Source organism: Lontra canadensis, unplaced genomic scaffold (assembly GCF_010015895.1).
Source record: "Lontra canadensis isolate GAN:19392208 unplaced genomic scaffold, GSC_riverotter_1.0 scaffold33, whole genome shotgun sequence".
Taxonomy (NCBI): domain Eukaryota; kingdom Metazoa; phylum Chordata; class Mammalia; order Carnivora; family Mustelidae; genus Lontra; species Lontra canadensis.
The window spans coordinates 7,016,309-7,035,284 of NW_022631027.1; the positions used below are offsets into that span (position 1 = coordinate 7,016,309).

Consider the following 18,976-nt stretch of genomic DNA (forward strand, 5'->3'; position numbering starts at 1 on the left):
ACTGAGCCACCCAGGTGCCCAAGACTGCTACCATTGAAAGAAGCTTTGACTTCCTATAATTTTACTAACTAACTTGATGGTCATTTATATGTACATTGCATTAATAAATGTAAAAAAAAATGACATATAAAATTGGGTTGTAGAACCTTGATCTATAGGCCATGTCTGGTCCTTAGCTCATTTCACCCACATGAAAGTATGATATTACATTGGTCTCTGATTTAAAAGCAGAAATGTTGGGGCGCCTGGGTGGCTCAGTGGGTTAAGCCGCTGCCTTCGGCTCAGGTCATGATCTCAGGGTCCTGGGATCGAGTCCCACATCGGGCTCTCTGCTCAGCAGGGAGCCTGTTTCCCTCTCTCTCTCTCTCTGCCTGCCTCTCCATCTACTTGTGATCTCTCTCTGTCAAATAAATAAATAAAATCTTAAAAAAAAAAAAATTTTAAAAGCAGAAATGTTAAAACTTTTTTAAGCCAAGGAAAGTATTATCTAAATGAGATGTCATGAAGAAACCACCCAAATATGTCAATCAGATACAAAGATAATTTATCTGATTAAAGGTGGATTGTATCTGACCTTTATCCAGTTACTTAACCTGTTCACCTCTTTACATGTCTGCTTATGCAGACTCCAGAACAGCCCTGAATTAACCTTTAAGGAAAATAAACTTGAGTTTAGGGCGCCAAGGGAAGGGGAGCACTGGTTTTACTCTAGCTATAATGCTCTTAACCCTTTCACCACCACACCTAAGTGTAGTAGATTTTTTTGTAATTGTCTTTATCTGCCTTGTTGCAATTTAATGTGCACTGTTAATGTATCTTTTTCTTCGGTATAGTGAGTGACTCAGGTTTAAGTTTGATTTGAAGGCGTCCTCAAGATACTACATTGGTTTCTGATTTATGGTGTGAGTTTCACTTCTCTAGAGAGCAGAACAAGCTGGCATTTAAGTCATGCACTAATCTGTGTTAAGAATCCTTAAGCTCCTTATTTTAAGCAATGGTCAGGTGAGGGGGCATCATTGTTGGGTTGTGTTGAGGGTATTAGTTGGGCTTAATCCAGCCCTGCTCCAGAGTGTGCAGTTTTATATATTTTTTAAAGATTTTATTTATCTGAGAGAGAGAGAGAACAGGGGTGGGAAGGGAGGGCAGAGGGAGAAGCAGACTGCCTGCTGAGTAGAGAGCCTGATGTGGGACTCGATTCCAGGCCCCTGAGATCATGACCTGAGCTGAAGGCAGAGGCTTGACCCACTGAGCCACCCATGTGCCCCCACCAAGTGTGCAGTTTTAAAGTCCACTGATACAGCAGGAAAAAACTAGAAATTATTGTGTGAGAAGCACTTAATAAGTGTTAGCTCTTTTATTTGTGTTGTAGCCCAAATGATTTTCCTAACCGTTAACTCTGTTGCCAGTTCCATTAACAATAAAGCCGCTGACAAAAACTTCAGAAGTCACAAAAAATTATACATGCACAAAATTTTGAACACATTATCAAAGGAGTTCAGAGAAAGTTAAAAACTCCTGTTTTAGATTTGAATGGTGGAATACTGTGCTGTGAATTTGATTGATTAGCTAATTCACAGTTTATTAGGAAGTTACAAGAAGCATTATTTGTATCCATCTTATTTCCAAAAAGGAGAAATACTTAACAAATGTGGTCCATATGCCATGCAATAAGATGAAAAAATAAGAAGTGAGAAAGTCAGCTACTGAAAACAGAGCTGGAAAGAAACAAGGCAAAGAAAGACTATAGGTAATACCTAAGGACATGGTAACATTTTCAAATCCCTGACTTAAGTATGACAAAAGTATTTGACCTGTATTTTTAGAATCTCCTGGACCCGGGGCACCTGGATGGCTCCATGAGTTGAACGTCCAACTCTTGATTTCAGCTCAGTCGTGATCTTAGGGTTGTGAAATCAGGTCCTGCATCAGGCTCTGTGCAGGGCGCGTAGCCTGCTTGAGATTCTCTTTCCCCCACTCTCTCTTCCTCTACACCTCCCCCTGTTCTCTTTCTCTCCCTCTTAATAAAGAAAAATCTCCTGGGCCTTTTTTCTATATTTCTCTACTTCTCTATGTTGTGCTGTTTCTTTGTGCACACGGTTCTTCCTTGTCATTTCCCTTCCTGCTCTTACTTCTCTTCTTTTTCACTATTTTCAGGTGGCCCTTCATCTATCTTCCTTATTGTGCCCTCAGACCATGGTGTGACATCACTGTCTAAATATTTATGTCTTCTGTTTTTGTTTTTTATATCAATTTAGTTTGACTTTGCACTCCCTCCCATTGCCCCCCAACCAGAATTACTTGCTTTTTATATTCCATGTGGTCCATTATTGACTTTTTCTGACTCATATTTCTTAATTGAGTAAATACTTCCCACTCTTGCTTCAAGTTATGCTCCTGATTATTATAGTGGATATTAATGCTAAATTAATATTTCAAAAGCTAATCTTTTTTTTTTTTATTCCAGGGAGAAAATTTATAATTAAATGAAGATGTTGATGTGGAGAAAATGAGATTTTTGGTACTGTGTTTACTACATGTAGCTCATACTTCATAGAAGCTGTTATTTTATTGCTTTTGAATAAATTTTTATTTCAGTATATTTAAAGAAAGTTCTTCTAAACCTTATTCTGTTTGTGAAAGTTAATCCATTACTCATTTTTGGTTTAACTTGCTGCTTTGTTTTTTATCTAAAAATCACTGTTAAAATGCATAATAAGTACATGGACTAATTTATATTTTCAATTATTGTTCTAGTAATATGTTACTTTTAGAATGAGTAAGTAAGAATTTAGAAGTCATTCTGCCCCAGGTTCATAATTATACTAATAATGTCTGGCTTTTGTTGAGTGTCCATCACTATTCTAAGCACTTTATAGTAACTCATTAAATTAACATAACTTATTTTGTGTTAATTTAATGGAGCACAAGCAGGGGGGGCGACATGCAGAGGGAGAGGGAGAAGCAAGCTTCCTGCTGAGCAGGGACCCCCCCCCCCCAATGCAGGGCTTAATCCCAGGACCCTGAGATCATGACCTGAGCCAAAGGCAGATGTTTAACCAACGGAGCCACGCAGGTGCTCCTCACATAATCTGTTTTGTGAGGTATAAACTATTATTATTCCTGTTTTACAGGTGGAATTATTTACATAATGACACCAGTATGTGTTCCAAGAAACTGATTCGTTCTAAGTATCAGGAGATGGACCTTGGGTTAGGGGCACATTTATACATGGCTAGCTTTATAGTAGAATAAAAATACTGCAGCAAAATTAAGATGACATAGTTAAACCTTCAAATTTAAAAATCTCTCTAGGGTTCAAATTTGTTTGCTTTAGACTATATATTTAAAGCATATATAAATGTGTCCTTAGGAATTTTTCTAATATTTAAGCAGCAAAGCCATTAATGTTGACAGTACTATTTGAATAACAGTAATTCAGAATTTGTAATTACTTGTCAGGAGTAGAATAAAGTTTATCTTTTTACTGCTACTCACCAGTGACTTGACTGTAAGAGTTAAATTACTGATACAGTCTTCTTGGCCAACACCCTTTTTCCCTTTCCCCTGACCTTCTATCATGTGCCTTATGAGCTCTTGTCATGGACTAGTGAACATTACTTAGTCACACTGTACTTCTGACACCTTCATTAATTAAATTAAGAGCTGGACTCTTAATTTTGACAAACCTTAACCTCTTCCTTTTAGCTTCTGTTCTCTTCCTCTTGACAGGAATGTTAATATTTGTTATTCTTTTCAACTACCCCTTTTACTGCATCTCCTGTACTTTCAAGAGGTAACTTAACCACATACTTTATGGGAGATCTTCAGGTCCAATTTCCACCAGTTTCCTTCATCTTTCTAGACCTGCCTATGCCAGCATGCATTCATATTTTCTTCCCTCCCCTCTCATAAAGGCCTATTTCTCTGAAAGGCCAGTCCTTGTACTTGTACACTAAATTCCATTCTTTCCCTTTGATTCTTAGATTTTACTCTCTTAAATAACCCATGCCTTGTCCTTTATCTTTAATCCTATCCCTTTGGTTTCTCCCATTCCTATAAATATGTTCAAATCCCTTCCCTGGCCCAAACAACAAAAACTGAAACCCCACCTTTATAATACCTACTTCTCAAAAAATACTCTGTATCCTTATAGGGCATACTTATTTTGTTTGAACTTTCCCATATCCCATTGCATTTCATACATACTTGCAATAGGAATAGCCATGTTATACTCCAGTCCATTCACCTCTATCATCCCTGGCTACTGTGGATTAATTCAGGGTTAGACACTTAGGTTAAGGGCCAGAGTCTTGCCTTAGGAATTTTTTTTTAAAGATTTTATTTATTTATTTGACAGACAGAGATCACAAGTAGGTAGAGAGGCAGTCAGAGAAAGAGGGGGAAGCAGGCTCCCTGCTGAGCTGAGCAGAGAGCCCGATGCGGTGGTTTGATCCCAGGACTCCGAGATCATGACCTGAACTGAAGGCAGAGGCTTAACCCACTGAACCAACCAGGTGCCCCTTGTCTTAGGAATTTTAAAACTCAAACTGCAAACAAACTCCTCTATCTTTTTGCATGCTTGGACTGTAAAATGTTAAACTCCAGAGCTCTTGATAGCCATCTTTCCTACCATGTGGGCCAGAGCAGCAATGCAACTAGTCTGGAGAAAGAAGGAGAGAAAGTGAAACAAACCTACAGAGAAGAACAAGAAAAAGAATAGCTGAAGATCCTGGTTCCACATGCTTTTGAGACTCAGCCACATTATTGACCTTGCCTTCTGAAACATCACAATACTCTTATAGTAAGCCCTTTTACAAAGCTCGTTCGAATTAGATTTCTGTCACTTGCAAGCAAAAAAACACTAACCTATGCACTTTTTTATTTTTTGCCACCAAATTTCTTAGAAAAACCATTCTATATTCCCTATTTTACCCTACTTCCAACCCAATCCTTAACCTAATACAATCTTTTACCACTCTCTTGCCACACCCAGTGTCCTATTTTCACTCTTTGATTTTTGGTAGCATTTGACACTGTTTACCAGTTCTCCTTTGTTATCTCTTGACTTGACTCTAGAACATTGCTAGCCTTTCCTGATTCTCCTTTTAAAAACAAATAGCTAACCTTTACCTAACGCTGTGGGCCAGGCAGGTTTGTAAACTCTTTACAAGTATTACTGTATTTTAATGAGGAACAAGTAAGAGGAAGAGCCATAAGGAAATATCTTTCAAGGAAGTCATGCAGCACAGCACTGTAGTACCGTATGATATAGATGTAAAACAGTTTATTGAGGAAAAGTTTACGGAGTCAGTAGTAGGAGAAAACACACAATCCCACTCTTATCCTATAACTTTGGATAGTCTGCATGCACGGTGTCCAAAGTTCCAATGGAAAGAAACCCTGCCTCCATAATGTTCTACATATTTATTATTGAGGTGGGGTAGGAAATATCTGTGTAGCTATGTACTAATGGAAACTTCTTTGTAAATGAAGTAGCTGTGTTAGAGAGGGGGAACCTTTCTGTTCCTCTGTTGAGCTAACTCAAATTTGTTGATCCAGCTGTCTTCTTTACTAATAAAGTTTGAGAGGACAGGAGTTTGGGGGCTGAATGAGCCTCCAGAGCTATCACTATTGTCTGTCATTAGGCAAGTGCTAGTATTGTTCACTGTGCTTTACAGAAGAGAAAACAGACAAATGTTAAGTAATTTTTTTCGTGGTCATGTAGCTTTATAATAGCTGGGATTTGAACTGTCTCCAAAGTCCATGCTCTTAACCACTAAAGCCACATTGCCTCTCTATATTGCCTTTTACTTCTTTGAACATCCATTCTTAGTATTCTTATATGCCTACTCTAAAATATTGGGATTCCCTAGGTTTCTACCTTCGGTTTCTTACCTCTTCTAAAGGTATATGTTCTTCTTATATCATCTCATCCAGTCCTGTTGCTTCAGTAATAATCTTTATGGTAATAACTTTCAGATCTATATCTCCATATTTTCCTTGCAACAGATCTGTATTTTCAGTTGCCTACCCAGACAGTCCCTAGATGTCATATAGATTTATAAGAAAACTTAATATTTATTCAAAACTGAACTAATGGCATTTTCTCAAAATTTACTGTCCTGCTTCCCGTTTTCCTTTTACTTAGAGGTTTGCTTATTTTCCATCATCATTCACCCAGTTCTTGCCATCAAAGACCATAATCCAGTGGCTGTCAGGTCACTGTTTCCTCTTTATGCAAAACATAGAAATTACACTATTCTGTTTAAGCCATCTAGGCCTGTAAGATCTTGTTATAATGTATTTCATCTATGAAATCTTTCATTCCAGCATCCCTAGTCTCTGACAACAATCTCTTACCCTTTCATCTCTCTCATTCTTTAATCCCTGCTGATATTTTTCCGTATTATTAAGAATATATTTCCAGAGCACCTGGGTGACTCAGTTGGGCATCCAACTCTTGATTTCAGCTCAGGTCATGATCTCAGGGTCATGGGATTGAGCCCCAAGTCAGGGATCCATGCTCAGCAGGGAGTTTGCTTGAGATTCTCTCACTCTCCCTCTGCCCCTCCCCCAAATTGTGCCCTCTCCCTAATAGGTAAAAAAACAACATACTAGTGTTTAACATTTTTTTCTATCATATGGAATCCCATCATAGAGATAATTTACTAATGTAGTTAAGAATGTGGTCTTTGAGTAGGAACCTTTTACATACAGCCGTAATAGAATTATTGGTATTGGTCTTGCCCTCAGGTCCTACACGATTATAAAACCGAACAAAACATGCAAGGCAGTCCTTTTTAGGCATTGAAGAACAGGTGGCACAAGACTATAATCCTTAAAAGAAGGGAAACATTCAAGTTAACCCTATTGTTTGCCCAGGCCTCAGAATGGGCACTAACTTCTCCAGTTACAACTCTGGTACAGGGAAAGAAAGCCGAGTGGAGTGGTATTCATGCTGAGCTGAGGCAGATATCAGAGTTTGGAGTCGCTATGATGGCTAGAATTTGTGGAGCAGAATACCAGAGATGAGGAAGCTTTATACAGAGGGTAGGCACAGAAGACTGAGAGTTTCCCTCAAGTTGCTGCAAAGGGCAGGCTTTATATGTACAGGATGAAAACCTGCAAGACTAATAGAGAGTGGCTGCTATGAGGCCGAATGGAAATGAGGTACCGGAAATTGTACACTTCTAGGAACTGTTGGAGCTTCAGCTTGTCCACAGGGGAGGATACTTAGTGAACAACTTGGGCACATAAGGTCACACACTAGGTATAAGGACCAGGCCCCCGAATAAAGGCATACCACAGAACTAAATTAACTATGCCCATAACCTTTGGGTCAAAGTATGTATAAAAAGGGAATTTAGATATCATCTTTAATTGACTGATAATAAAGACACAAAAGTAAAAATTTGTGAAATACAGTTAATTACTTTGTAATTAATTTATAAATAATCTATAAAGAAAAGTTTAAAATCAGTGGTCTAAATTTCTACCTTAAGAAGCCAGAAGGGAAATAACAAATTAAACCTGAAGTACATAAGAAAAAGGGGGAAAAAATGAACAAAAATCAGTGATGCAGAAAATAGAGAAAATTAATACAGCTAAAAGTTGATTCACTGAAAATATTAATCAAATTATTTGATCTAGGATGGCTGATCAAGACAGAGAATACAAATAACCAATATTTAGAATGAAAGAGGCGCTGGCTATGACAAAAGATCCTACAGATATTTTTTAATATGATCAGGGAATACTAAGAACACCTGAAATTATGAAAATGGAGGAGCGGAAAATTCCCAGATTACTTTATCAGGGCACCGTAACAATGATACCAAACTTTACCAAGAATAGTACATAAAAAGATATCCCTTGTGAACATACACTGTAGGTCAGAAAACTATATCCTCAAGCCAAATGTGGCTCTCCTGTTCCTGTGTTTTAAAATAAAGTTTGAAGGGCACCTGGGTTGCTCAGTCCATTAAGTCACAGACTCTTGATTTCAGTTCAGGTCATGATCTCAGGGTCATGAGATAAAGCCCCACAATGGGCTCTGCACTTGGTGCAGAGTCTGCTTGAGATTCTCTCTCTCCTTTTCTCTTTGCTCCTCACCCTAATTGCGTTATCTTTCTCTCAAACAAAATAAATGAAGTCTTTAAAAAGAATAAGGTTTGATTTTCTGTTGTCTAGGACTGCTTTTGCATTATAGCAGCGGAACTGAATAGTTGTGACAATGACTATATGGCCACAAAGTCTAAAGTATCTACTATTTAGACTTTCAACAGAAAGTTTGTAAACCTCTGACACAGACACAGAAATTCTCAACAAAATATTAGCAAGCAAAATCCAGAGATATAAAAAGAAGTTTACATAATTACTAAATGACTCTTGGGGCACCTGGGTGGCTCAGTGGGTTAAGCCTCTGCCTTCAGCTCAAGTCATGACCTCAGGGTCCTGGGATTGAGCCCCTCATTGGGCTCTCTGCTCAGCGGGGAGCCTGCTTCCCCCTCTTTCTCTCTACCTGCCTCTCTGCCTACTTATGATCTCTGTCAAATAAATAAATAAAATCTTTTAAAAAATTACTAAATGACTCTTAAGCCAGTAAGTCTGGGTTGGCTTAATATTAAAAAATGTAATTCACAGAATAAGAGAAATAAAGGGAAGGAACCACAATTATATCAAAAGATGCAGAAAAAGCTTTTAACAAAATGCAAAACCCATATATGATAAAGACTCAACAAATTAAAGGATGAAGGAAATATCCTCACCCTGGTAAAGGAAATCTAAGGAGTTAAAAAAAAAAGGAGCCTCATTCTCTACCTCAGGTATCTTAAAATTAAGTCAGGGTAGATGACACACCTAAATGTAAAAGCTAAAACTATAAAGATTCTAGAAGAAACAAGAGAGTAACTTTATGACCATAGAATAAGTAGAGATGTCTTAGGATCCAAAATGGCACTAAGTATAAAAGGAAAAGCTAATAAACTGGACTTGATCAAAATTTGAAACTTATCTCAAAGTTACCATTAAGAAAATTAAAAGAGTACATTACAGAGTGACAGTTATTCATAAAGAACCTACTATAGATAGAAAGTAGAGTTCAGAGCTAAGATGGTGATATAGTAGGAGGGCCCTAGGCTTGCCTCGGGCCTCAAATACAGCTACGTAACTATCAAATCATTCTGAACACTCACGAAATCAGTCTGAGGACTGATAGAACAGACTGCATAACTAGAGGGAGAGAAGAGGCCACTTCAAGGAAGGTAGGAAGTGTTTGGGGAGAAACCAATTGTGGGTGCTGCAGAGGGGAATGAGCCCTAGTCACAGAGAAAGGCCGGGGGGCGGGGGGCAAACAGGGGAATGTTGGAGGAGAACACTTCCCCAAAGCCACTGGCTGGGAAAATGAGAAGGGCTGAGTTTTGTGAGTTTTGCAGCCAGCTGGGCTCAGGACTGGAGTTTGAGAGGTCCCTGGGCCTGGGATAGAGACTGGAGGATACAGCCCCTCTCCTGGAAGGGAAGCTGGCCAACACCCCCAGGGCAGACTGCACAATCTGAAGGGCATCTAAGGAGCACGGGAAGAAACTGTACGTTTTGGGGCACATCTGTGAGAGGGGGCATTGCCTCTCCAGGGACCAAAAAAACAGCAGGCACCATTTCCCTTCCCTGCCCCTTATAGGTCTAGACACACCTACCGAGGGCAGCTAACCAGGACCCTGGGTCTTTAGCCTGCTTGCTTCAAACCCCATGCCCCTGAGTTCTGACGAGACAGCCCCTCTGGAGCAAACCTGCAGCAGTGCCAGCATGGTGAAGCCCTTTCCCAGAGGACGGAAGTCCCCACCACACCAGGTCCCTGAGGTTTGGGATTTGGGATTTTTTTTTTTTTTTTAAGATTTTATTTATTTATTTATTTGACAGAGAGCACAAGTAGGCGGAAAGGCAGGCAGGGTGGTGGTGGGGGGGGGAGCAGGCTCCCCGCTGAGAAGAGAGCCCGACGTGGAGCTCGATCCCAGGACCCTGGGATCATGACCCAAGCCAAAAGCAGAGGCTTAACCCACAGAGCCACCCCGGGGACCCGAAGTTTGGGATTTTAAAAGTCAGCAAGCTTGGATGAGGTAGAGCCCAGGATGTGCAGTGCTGTGTCAGACAGGTAAGAAACCCAGAGACAACGCGACATCAGTGATCTGAAAAATGCCCATGAACACACAAGGGGAAATTATTCACTCCTCAGAAAGTGCTTCCCTGAGAGCAGTGAGCACGGACTCTCCTCCTCGGAGCAGGCTGGCACCATCCCCCTCCCCCACCCCTCAGCAGAACCAACTTCAGGAAGCAGCAGAGCACCAATACTCGCTGCCTAGCTTGCTCACACCAGGTCCCATCCTCCCCTGCACCACCCCCACCACCACCCCACTCTGCTGGTGTGGCTTTTTTTGGGCAAGCATGCATGAGGACCAGTGCAGTAGGCCCCTCCCCAAGAAGACCAGCACAAAAACCTGCACACACATGTCTATTGACCATAGAGTTCTATAAAACTTCAACTACAGTGGAAGCAGTATTAGGTCTCTTTCAACAAGCAGACCAGAGCACACCTAGTTACAACTTGCCACACTCTGGCCAAGGTCCAAACACTCCCCACTGCAGGCTGTTAGAAACTCTAGAGAGCACTGACCTGAGGCATAGAGCAGCTAAAACACAGCAGCAGAGGGCACACAGCATACCCCAAAGACACTTCCTAGAGTCCCAGGCCCTGGACAGTATATGACCTCTTCTTCATAAAGCCATTACTCTCAGGAGCAGGAAACCAAACAGGCTTTCCTAACACACAGAAGAAGACAGAGACTTACAATGCCAAGACAGAGGAATTCATCCCAAAAGAAAGAACAAGAGAAGGTCATAGCCAGGGATCTAACCAAAACAGATATACAGAATATTTAAAACAGTGACCATAAGGATACTAGGTGGGCTGCAGAAAAGCATGAAAGACCCTTACTACAGAGACTAAAAAAAATAAAAAACAACCAGACCAAAATGAAAAATGGATTAACTAAGATTCAAAGCCAGCTGAATGTAATGACTACAAGGACGAAATGACTCTTGTCTGAGGAAAGCATCAGCATCCTAGAGACGAAATGGAAAGCCAGAGCTTTGGCTGAAGGCGTTAACATGCTTCTAGTCTTCCAGCCCACTCCTACCTCTAGGTCCTGAGCCTGAACCTCGGCCTCCAGCCCAGCCGACCCTGCTGCACACCAGCTGCCTCACAGCCCACATCCTTCTATCCTGCCCACTTCTCCTGCCTAATGGGGTTTTCTGTAATTTGGAGTTTTTCCATAAACTGACCCTTATATTAGAGCCTTTAGGAGGTTTTTGTTAGAAACCAAGGATCTCCCTTCACCTCCGAACAGGTTTTTCCCTCAATTGCAACTGAATGTTTTACATACCTTTCCAGTTTACTCAAATTTGTGGATGGCTTCTCCCCCATTCCTTTTCTATATTCTTAGTCCTACGTTAACTTCACGTTCTCAGAAATGGTGAAATGTACACCAGTCCAATAAAATACAAAATAACAACAACAAAAAGGATGTAATGACAACAAGGATGGGAGAAGAACAGGAATATGTTTCAGGAATGTACTTAGAAGATAGAATTATGGAAAATAATGAAGCTGAAAAAAAAGAGAGAACAATTTGGATCACAAAAGTAGACTTAGGGAACTCAGTGACACTATCAAACATAGTAATATTAGTATCATAGGAGTCCCAGAAGAAGACTGGGAAAAAGGGGCAGAAGGTTTATTTGAAGAAATTATAGTTGAAAACTCCGTGACAGACATCCAAATCCAGGAAGCACAGAAAACTCCCATAAAAATCAGTAGCAGGCCAAAAACCAAGATATATTGCAGCTGAATTTGCAAATAAAGAAAAAATCCTAAAAGCAGCAAGACAAAAGAAGTCCCTACCTTACAAGGAAAACCAGTAAGGTTACCAGCAGATCTCTCCACGGAAACTTCTGGAAAGCCAGAACAATGGCATGATATATTCAATGCGCTGGATAGAATAGAATACTAGATAAAGAGAATACTCTATTCAGCAAGGCTATCATTCAGGATAGAAGAAGAGATGAAAAGTTTCCCAGACAAACAAAAACTAAAGGAATTCATGACCACTAAACCAGCCCTGCAAGAAATGTTAAAAGGATCTCTTTCAGTGGAAAGACCAAAAGTGACAAAGACCAGAAAGGAACAGGAAAAATCTCCAGAAACAATGACAGAACAAGTAATAAAATGGCACTAAGTACGTATCTATCAGTACTCTGAATGTAAATGGACTAAATATTCCAATCAAAAGACACAGGGTGTCAGAATGGATAAAAAACCAAGACCCAGGGGCGCCTGGGTGGCTCAGTGGATTAAAGCCTCTGCCTTCGGCTCGGGTCATGATCCCAGGGTCCTGGGATCGAGCCCCACATCAGGCTCTCTGCTCAGCGGGTAGCCTGCTTCCCCTCCTCTCTCTCTCTGCCTGCCTCTCTGCCTACTTGTGATCTCTGTCTGTCAAATCAATAAATAAAATCTTAAGAAGAAACAAAAACAAAAACCAAGACCCATCTAGATGCTGCCTACCAGAGACTCATTTGAGACCCAAAGACTTTTGCAGATTGAAGGTGAGGGGATGGAGAAACATTTATCATGTAAACGAACATCAAAAGAAAGCCAGGGTATTCATCCTTTCTGATGGCTGCATAATATTCCTTTGTATATATGGACCATACGAATCTTGGAACACTGAAAAAATAAAGTACAATAAAATAAAAAAAGAATACAAGATAGCATACATATAACAAAGAAAGAAAGAAACCCAGAGTAGCCATGCTTATATCAAACTTGATTTTAAACCATAGAATGTAACAAGAGATGAAGAAGGGGACTATATCACAATAAGGACTATTCAGCAAGATCTAATAGGGGGAAGAGTTAAGAGTTAAGTTAAGAGTTAAGAAGAGTTAAGGAGTAGGGGACACCACCATTTTCATCCCCCATCTGTGCTGAAAGCCTTTAGGGAACAAAATAATGCCACATAATGCAATCCAGAGCCACTACACTGAGCCCAGCCCCTGGCAAGGGAGGAGTATTTTCACAACTATAAAGGCACCTGAGAATCAGTGCAACAGGACCCTCCCCTAGAAGACCAACAAGAACAACTTGCTCAGACCAAGTTTCTGATAATAGAGGGCTGCACAGCTTCAGTTCTTGGGGAAAACAGTATATAGCATTTGTGGGGTCTTTTTCTTAATTTTAATTTTTATATATATATTATACATATTTTTCATTTTGGGTTTCCTTTCCTTGTATTTTACTGTAATTTTGTATGTATATAAGTTTTTCTTTCTTTCCTATTTTGGGATCTAGTTTCTTTTAACAAACAGACCAAAATACACACGGGATCTAGTTTATTGTTTTGTTCTGTTTTACTTGTTTGAATTTTTCTTATTCTGTTTTGTTTCTGTTTTCTTCTGGTTTGTTTTATTTATTTGTATTTTTCCAGTTTTGTTATTATTTTGTCATTTCTCTCTCTTTCTTCTGTTCTTTTCTGGGCATAATGACAGAGAAACTCACCCCAAAAGAGAGAACAGGAGAAGGTAGTCACTGCCAGGGATTTAATCAATATAGATATAAGATGTTGGAACTAGGATTCAAAACAAGAAGTATAAAGATATTAGCTGGGCTTAAAAAAAAAACAACAAAGAAGACACTAGAGAATACTTTACTGTAGAAATAAAAGAACTAAAAATCTAATCAGACTGAAATTAAAAATGCTATTACTAAGATGCAGTAAAAAATGGAGTCTCATCTAAAATAAACAAGGCTGAAGAGTCAGTGTTATAGAAGACAAAATGATGGAGAATAGGGAAGCTGAGATAAAGAGAGAAAAACTACTACTGGATGATGTAGGGAGACTTCTAGAAAACAGTAATACCATAAAGCAAAAGAATAACTGAATAAGAGGAGTTCCAGAGGATGAAGAGAGAGAAGGGGGCAGAAGGTTTAGTTGAATAAATTATAGCTGAGAACTTCCCTAATCTGGGGACAGAAACAGGCATTCAAGTGCAGGAGAACCCTCCTCGAAATCAATAAAAATAGGTCAACACCTTGACACATAAAAGTGAAGATTTAAAATTTCAGAGATGAGAAAATCCTGAAAGTACCTCGGGACAAGGGGCCCTTAACCTATATGGGGAGAAACATAAGGCTGGCAGCAGACCTGTCCATGGACACCTGGCAGGCAAGAAAGGATTGGCATGATATATTGAACGTGCTAAGTGGGGAAAATACGGAGCCAAGAATACTTTACTTAGCAAGGCTGTCATTCAGACTAGAAGGAGAGAGAAAAAGTTTCCAGGACAAACAAAAACTAAAGGAATTTGTGAACACTAAACCAGCCCTGCAAGAAATATTAAAGGGATCCTTTGAGCGAAGAGAGAGCCCAAAAGTAACACCAGACAGGAACAGAGACCATCTACAGAAACAATGACTTTACAGGTAATACAATGGCACTAAATTCTTATCTTTCAATAGTTACTCTGAAAGTAACTAGACTAAATCCTCCAATCAAAAGACATAAGGTATCAGATTGGGTTAAAAAAACAAAACAAAACAAAAACAATACCCATTGATATGCTGTCTGGAAGAGATTCACTTTATTTTAGTTTTTAAATTTTATTTATTTATTTGCTATAATAAAAATATGGAAAGCTTCGTGAATTTGCCTGTCATCCTTGCACAGGACCCATGCTAATCTTCTCTGTATTGTTCCAATTTTAGTATATGTGCTGCCTAAGCAAGAACAAAAGATTCATTTTAGACCCAAAGGCATCTCCAGATAGAAAGTGAGGGGGTGGAGAACAATTTACCATGCTAATGGGCATCAAAAGAAAAACAGAGTAGCAATCGTTATATCAGACAAAGTAGATTTTAAATCAAAGACTGTAACAAGAGATGAGGAAGGACAATATAATAAAAGTGTCTATTCGACAAGAAGATCTAACAATTATAAATATTTACCCCCTAACTTGAGAGCATCTAAATACATAAAACAATTAACAACAAAAATAAAGGAACTCATTGATAATAGTACAATAATAATAGGGGACTTTAACACCCCACTCATAGCAACGGACAGGTCATCTAAGCAGAAGATCAATAAGGAAACAAGTGCTTTGAATGACACACAGGACCAGATGAACCTCACAGATATATTCAGAACATTCCATCCTAAGGCAACAGAATACACAATCTTCTCAGGTGCACATGGAACATTATCCAGCATAGATCACATATTGGGTCACTGATCAGGTCTCAGCCAGTACCAAAAGACTGAGATTATGCATATTTTCAGACCACAATGCTTTAAAACTTGAACTCAATTACAGGAGAAAATTTGGAAGAAACACAAATACATGGAGGTTAAAGAGCATCATACTAAAGAATGAATGGGTCAACCAGGAAATTAAAGAAGAATTTTTCAAAATACATGGAAACAAATGAAAATGAAAACACAACCCTTCAGAACCTTTGGGATACAGTAAAGGCAGTCCTCCGGCACCTGGGTGGCTCAGTGGGTTAAATCCTCTGCCTTCGGCTCAGGTCATGATCCCAGGGTCCTAGGATCGAGCCCCGCATCAGGCTCTCCGCTCAGCAGGGATTCTGCTTCCTCCTCCTCTCTCTCTCTCTACTTGCCTCTCTGCCTACTTGTGATCTCTGTCTGTCAAATAAATAAATAAATAATCTTTTTTTTTTTAAAAAATGCAGTCCTAAGAGGGAAGTATATAGCAATACAAGCCTTTCTCAAGAAACAAGTCTCAAATACATAACCTAACCTTACATCTTAAGGGGTTAGAAAAATAATGGCAAATAAAGCATAAATCCAGCAGGAGAAGAGAAAAAAGATTAGAGCAGATATCAATGATACAGAACTCAAAAGAAGAGAACAGATCAATGAAACTAGAAGCTGGTTCTTTGAAAGAATTAGTAAGATCAATAAACCCCTAGCCAGACTTATAAAAGGAACAGAGAAAAGACCTAAATAAATAAAATCATGAAAGTGGAGAGACCACAACCAACACCAAAGAAATACAAACAATTAAAACAGAAAACAATTATAAGAATAAAACAATTATATGCCAACAATTTAGGCAATTTGGAAGAAATTGACGCATTCCTAGAAACATATAAACTAACAAAACTGAAACAGGAAGAAATAGAAAACATGAACAGACCCATAACCAGCAAAGAAATGGAAGCAGTAACCAAAAATCTCCCAAAATCAAGAGTCCAGGGCTGGAAGGCTTCCTAGGGGAATTCTACCAAACATTTAAAGAAGAATTAAAACCTATTCTTCTGAAGCTGTTTCAAACAATAGAAATGGAAGGGAAACTTCCAAATTCTTTCTATGAGGCCAGCATTACCTTGATCCAAAAACCAGACAGAGGCCCTAGCAGAAAGGAGAACTAGAGACCAATATCCCTGATGAACACGCATGCAAAAATTCTCAGCAAGATACTAGTCAATGGGATCCAAGAGTACGTTAAAAGGATTATTCACCACAACCAAGTGGGATTTATCCCTGGACTACAAGTGTGGTTCAACATCCTCAAATTAATCAATGTGAGACACTACATTAATAAAAGAAAGGACAAGAACTATAATGATCCTCTCAATAGATGCAGAAAAAGCATTTAACAAAATACAAGCATCCTTTCTCGATAAAAGCTCTGTAATTTATGGACAGAAGAAACATACCTAAATATCATAAAAACCATATAAAGAACCCACAGCAAATATTCTCAATGGGGGAAGAGCTGAGAGCTTTTCACCTAAGGTCAGCAATACAACAGGGATGTTCACTCTCACCACTGCTGTTCAACATAGTACTAGAAGTTGTAGCCTTAGCAATCAGACAGAATAATATAATATTTATCAGAAATAAAAGCCAGCTGAATCAGCAAAGAAGTCATCAAACTCTCACTCTTAGCAGATGACATGATACTCTATGTAGAAAACCCCAAAGACTTTACCCCAAACTGCTAGAACTCATACAGGAATTCAGCAAAGTGGCAGGATATAAAATCAATGCACTACAGAAATGCAATTATACATCTCAAATGTATAATTGCATCTCTATACACTAACAATGAGGCAGAAGAAAGAGAAATCAAGGAATTGATCCCATTTAAAATTGCACCAAAAACCATAAGATCCCTAGGAATAAACCTAACCGAAGAGGTAAAGGATCTGTACTCTGAAAACTCTAAAGTACTCATGAAAGAAATTGAGGAAGACACAAAGAAATGGAAACACGTTCCCTGCTCATGGACTAAAGAACAAATATTGTTAAAATGTCCATACTACCCGAAGCAATCTACACATTTAATACAATCCCTATCAAAATGCCAACAGCATTTTTCACAGAACAAACAATCCTAAAATGTGTATGGAACTACAAAAGGCCTTGAATAGCCAATGCAGCATTGAAAAAGAAAAACAAAGCAGGAGGTATCACCATTTCAGATTTCAAGTTATACTACACAAATCTGTAGTAATCAAAATGGTAAGGTACTGGCACACAAATAAACACACAGATCAATGGAACCAAACAGACAGCCCAGAAATAAATTCACAATTATATGGTCACTTAATCTCTGACAAAGGAGGCAAGTATATGCAATAGGAAAAACAACAAACAGTATTGGAAAAACTGGACAGCTACATGCACAAGAATGAAACTGGGCCCTTTTTAACACTATACACAAAAATAAACTCAAATGGATTAAAGGTCTAAAGATGAGACCTGAAACCATAAAAATCCTAGAGCAGAGCACAAGCAATAATTTCTCTGACATCAGCTGTATCAACATTTTTCTACATATGCCTCCTAAGGCAAGGGGAACAAAAGAAAAAATAAACTATTGGGACAACATCAAAATAAAAAGTTTCTTCACAGCAAAGGAAACAATCAACAAAACTAAAAGCCTACAGAATGGTAGAAGATATTTGCAAATGACGTATGTGATAAAGGGTTAGTATCCAAAATACATAAAGAACTTATCAAGCTCAACACCAAGAAACCAAATAGTTTAAAAATGGGCAGAAGTAAACAGACATTTCTCCAAAGACATACAGATGGTCAACAGACACATGAAAAGATAGATGCTCATCATCAGGGAAATGCAAATCAAAACTACAATGAGACATCACCTCACACCTGTCAGAATGGCTAAAATCAACATAAGAAACAACAGCTGTTGGCAAGGATGTGGAGAAAAAGGCATACTTTTGCACTGTTGGTGGGAGTGCAAACTGGTACAGTCACTGTGGAAACAGTATGGAGATCCCTCAAAAATGTAAAAATGGAACTACCCTATGACCCAGCAATGGCACTACTAGGTATTTACCCAAAGAAAACAAAAACAAATCCAAAGGGATACATGCACCCCTATGTTTATAGCAGCAGCATTTACAGTAGCCAAATTATGGAAGCAGCCCAGGTGTCCACTGTCAGATGAATGGATAAAGAAGATGTGGTGTATATACACAATGCCATACTATTCAGTCACAAAAAGAATGAAATCTTGCCATTTGCAACAATGCAGATGGAGCTAGAGCTATATATTCATATATGCTATGAAGTAAGTCAGAGAAAGACAAATACCACATGATTTCGTTCACATATGGATTTGAAGAAACAAAACAAATGAACAAAGGGAAAAAGAGAGACAAACCGAAAAGTTGACTCTTAATTATAGAAAACAAACTGATAGTTTTACCAGAAGGGAAGGATATGGGAAAAACAGGTGAAAAGGATTAAGAGTAGACTTAATCTTGAGGACATTGAGTGATGTACAGAATAGCTGAATTGCTATATTGTATGCCTGAAACAAATATAATGCTGTGTGTTATCTATACTGGAATTAAAATAAAGCAAAAATT

At 38.9% G+C, this 18,976-nt stretch overlaps 1 protein-coding gene and 1 non-coding gene across 2 annotated transcripts in view; one reads left to right on the forward strand and one right to left on the reverse strand.

The window, feature by feature from the left end:
• CCDC18 (coiled-coil domain containing 18) overlaps positions 1 to 2,580 on the forward strand; it is a 117,363-nt gene extending 114,783 nt beyond the window's left edge. The window contains exon 30 of the mRNA XM_032867154.1: positions 2,465 to 2,580. Coding sequence (XP_032723045.1) covers positions 2,465 to 2,479 — 15 coding nt within the window. The 3' untranslated portion in view covers positions 2,480 to 2,580. The remainder of the gene's footprint in view (positions 1 to 2,464) is intronic.
• A 12,149-nt stretch (positions 2,581 to 14,729) lies between these two features.
• LOC116873492 lies at positions 14,730 to 14,832 on the reverse strand. Its single transcript, XR_004383822.1, has one exon. It is a non-coding gene; the product is annotated as a U6 spliceosomal RNA (small nuclear RNA).
• Between the last annotated feature and the right edge of the window lie 4,144 nt (positions 14,833 to 18,976).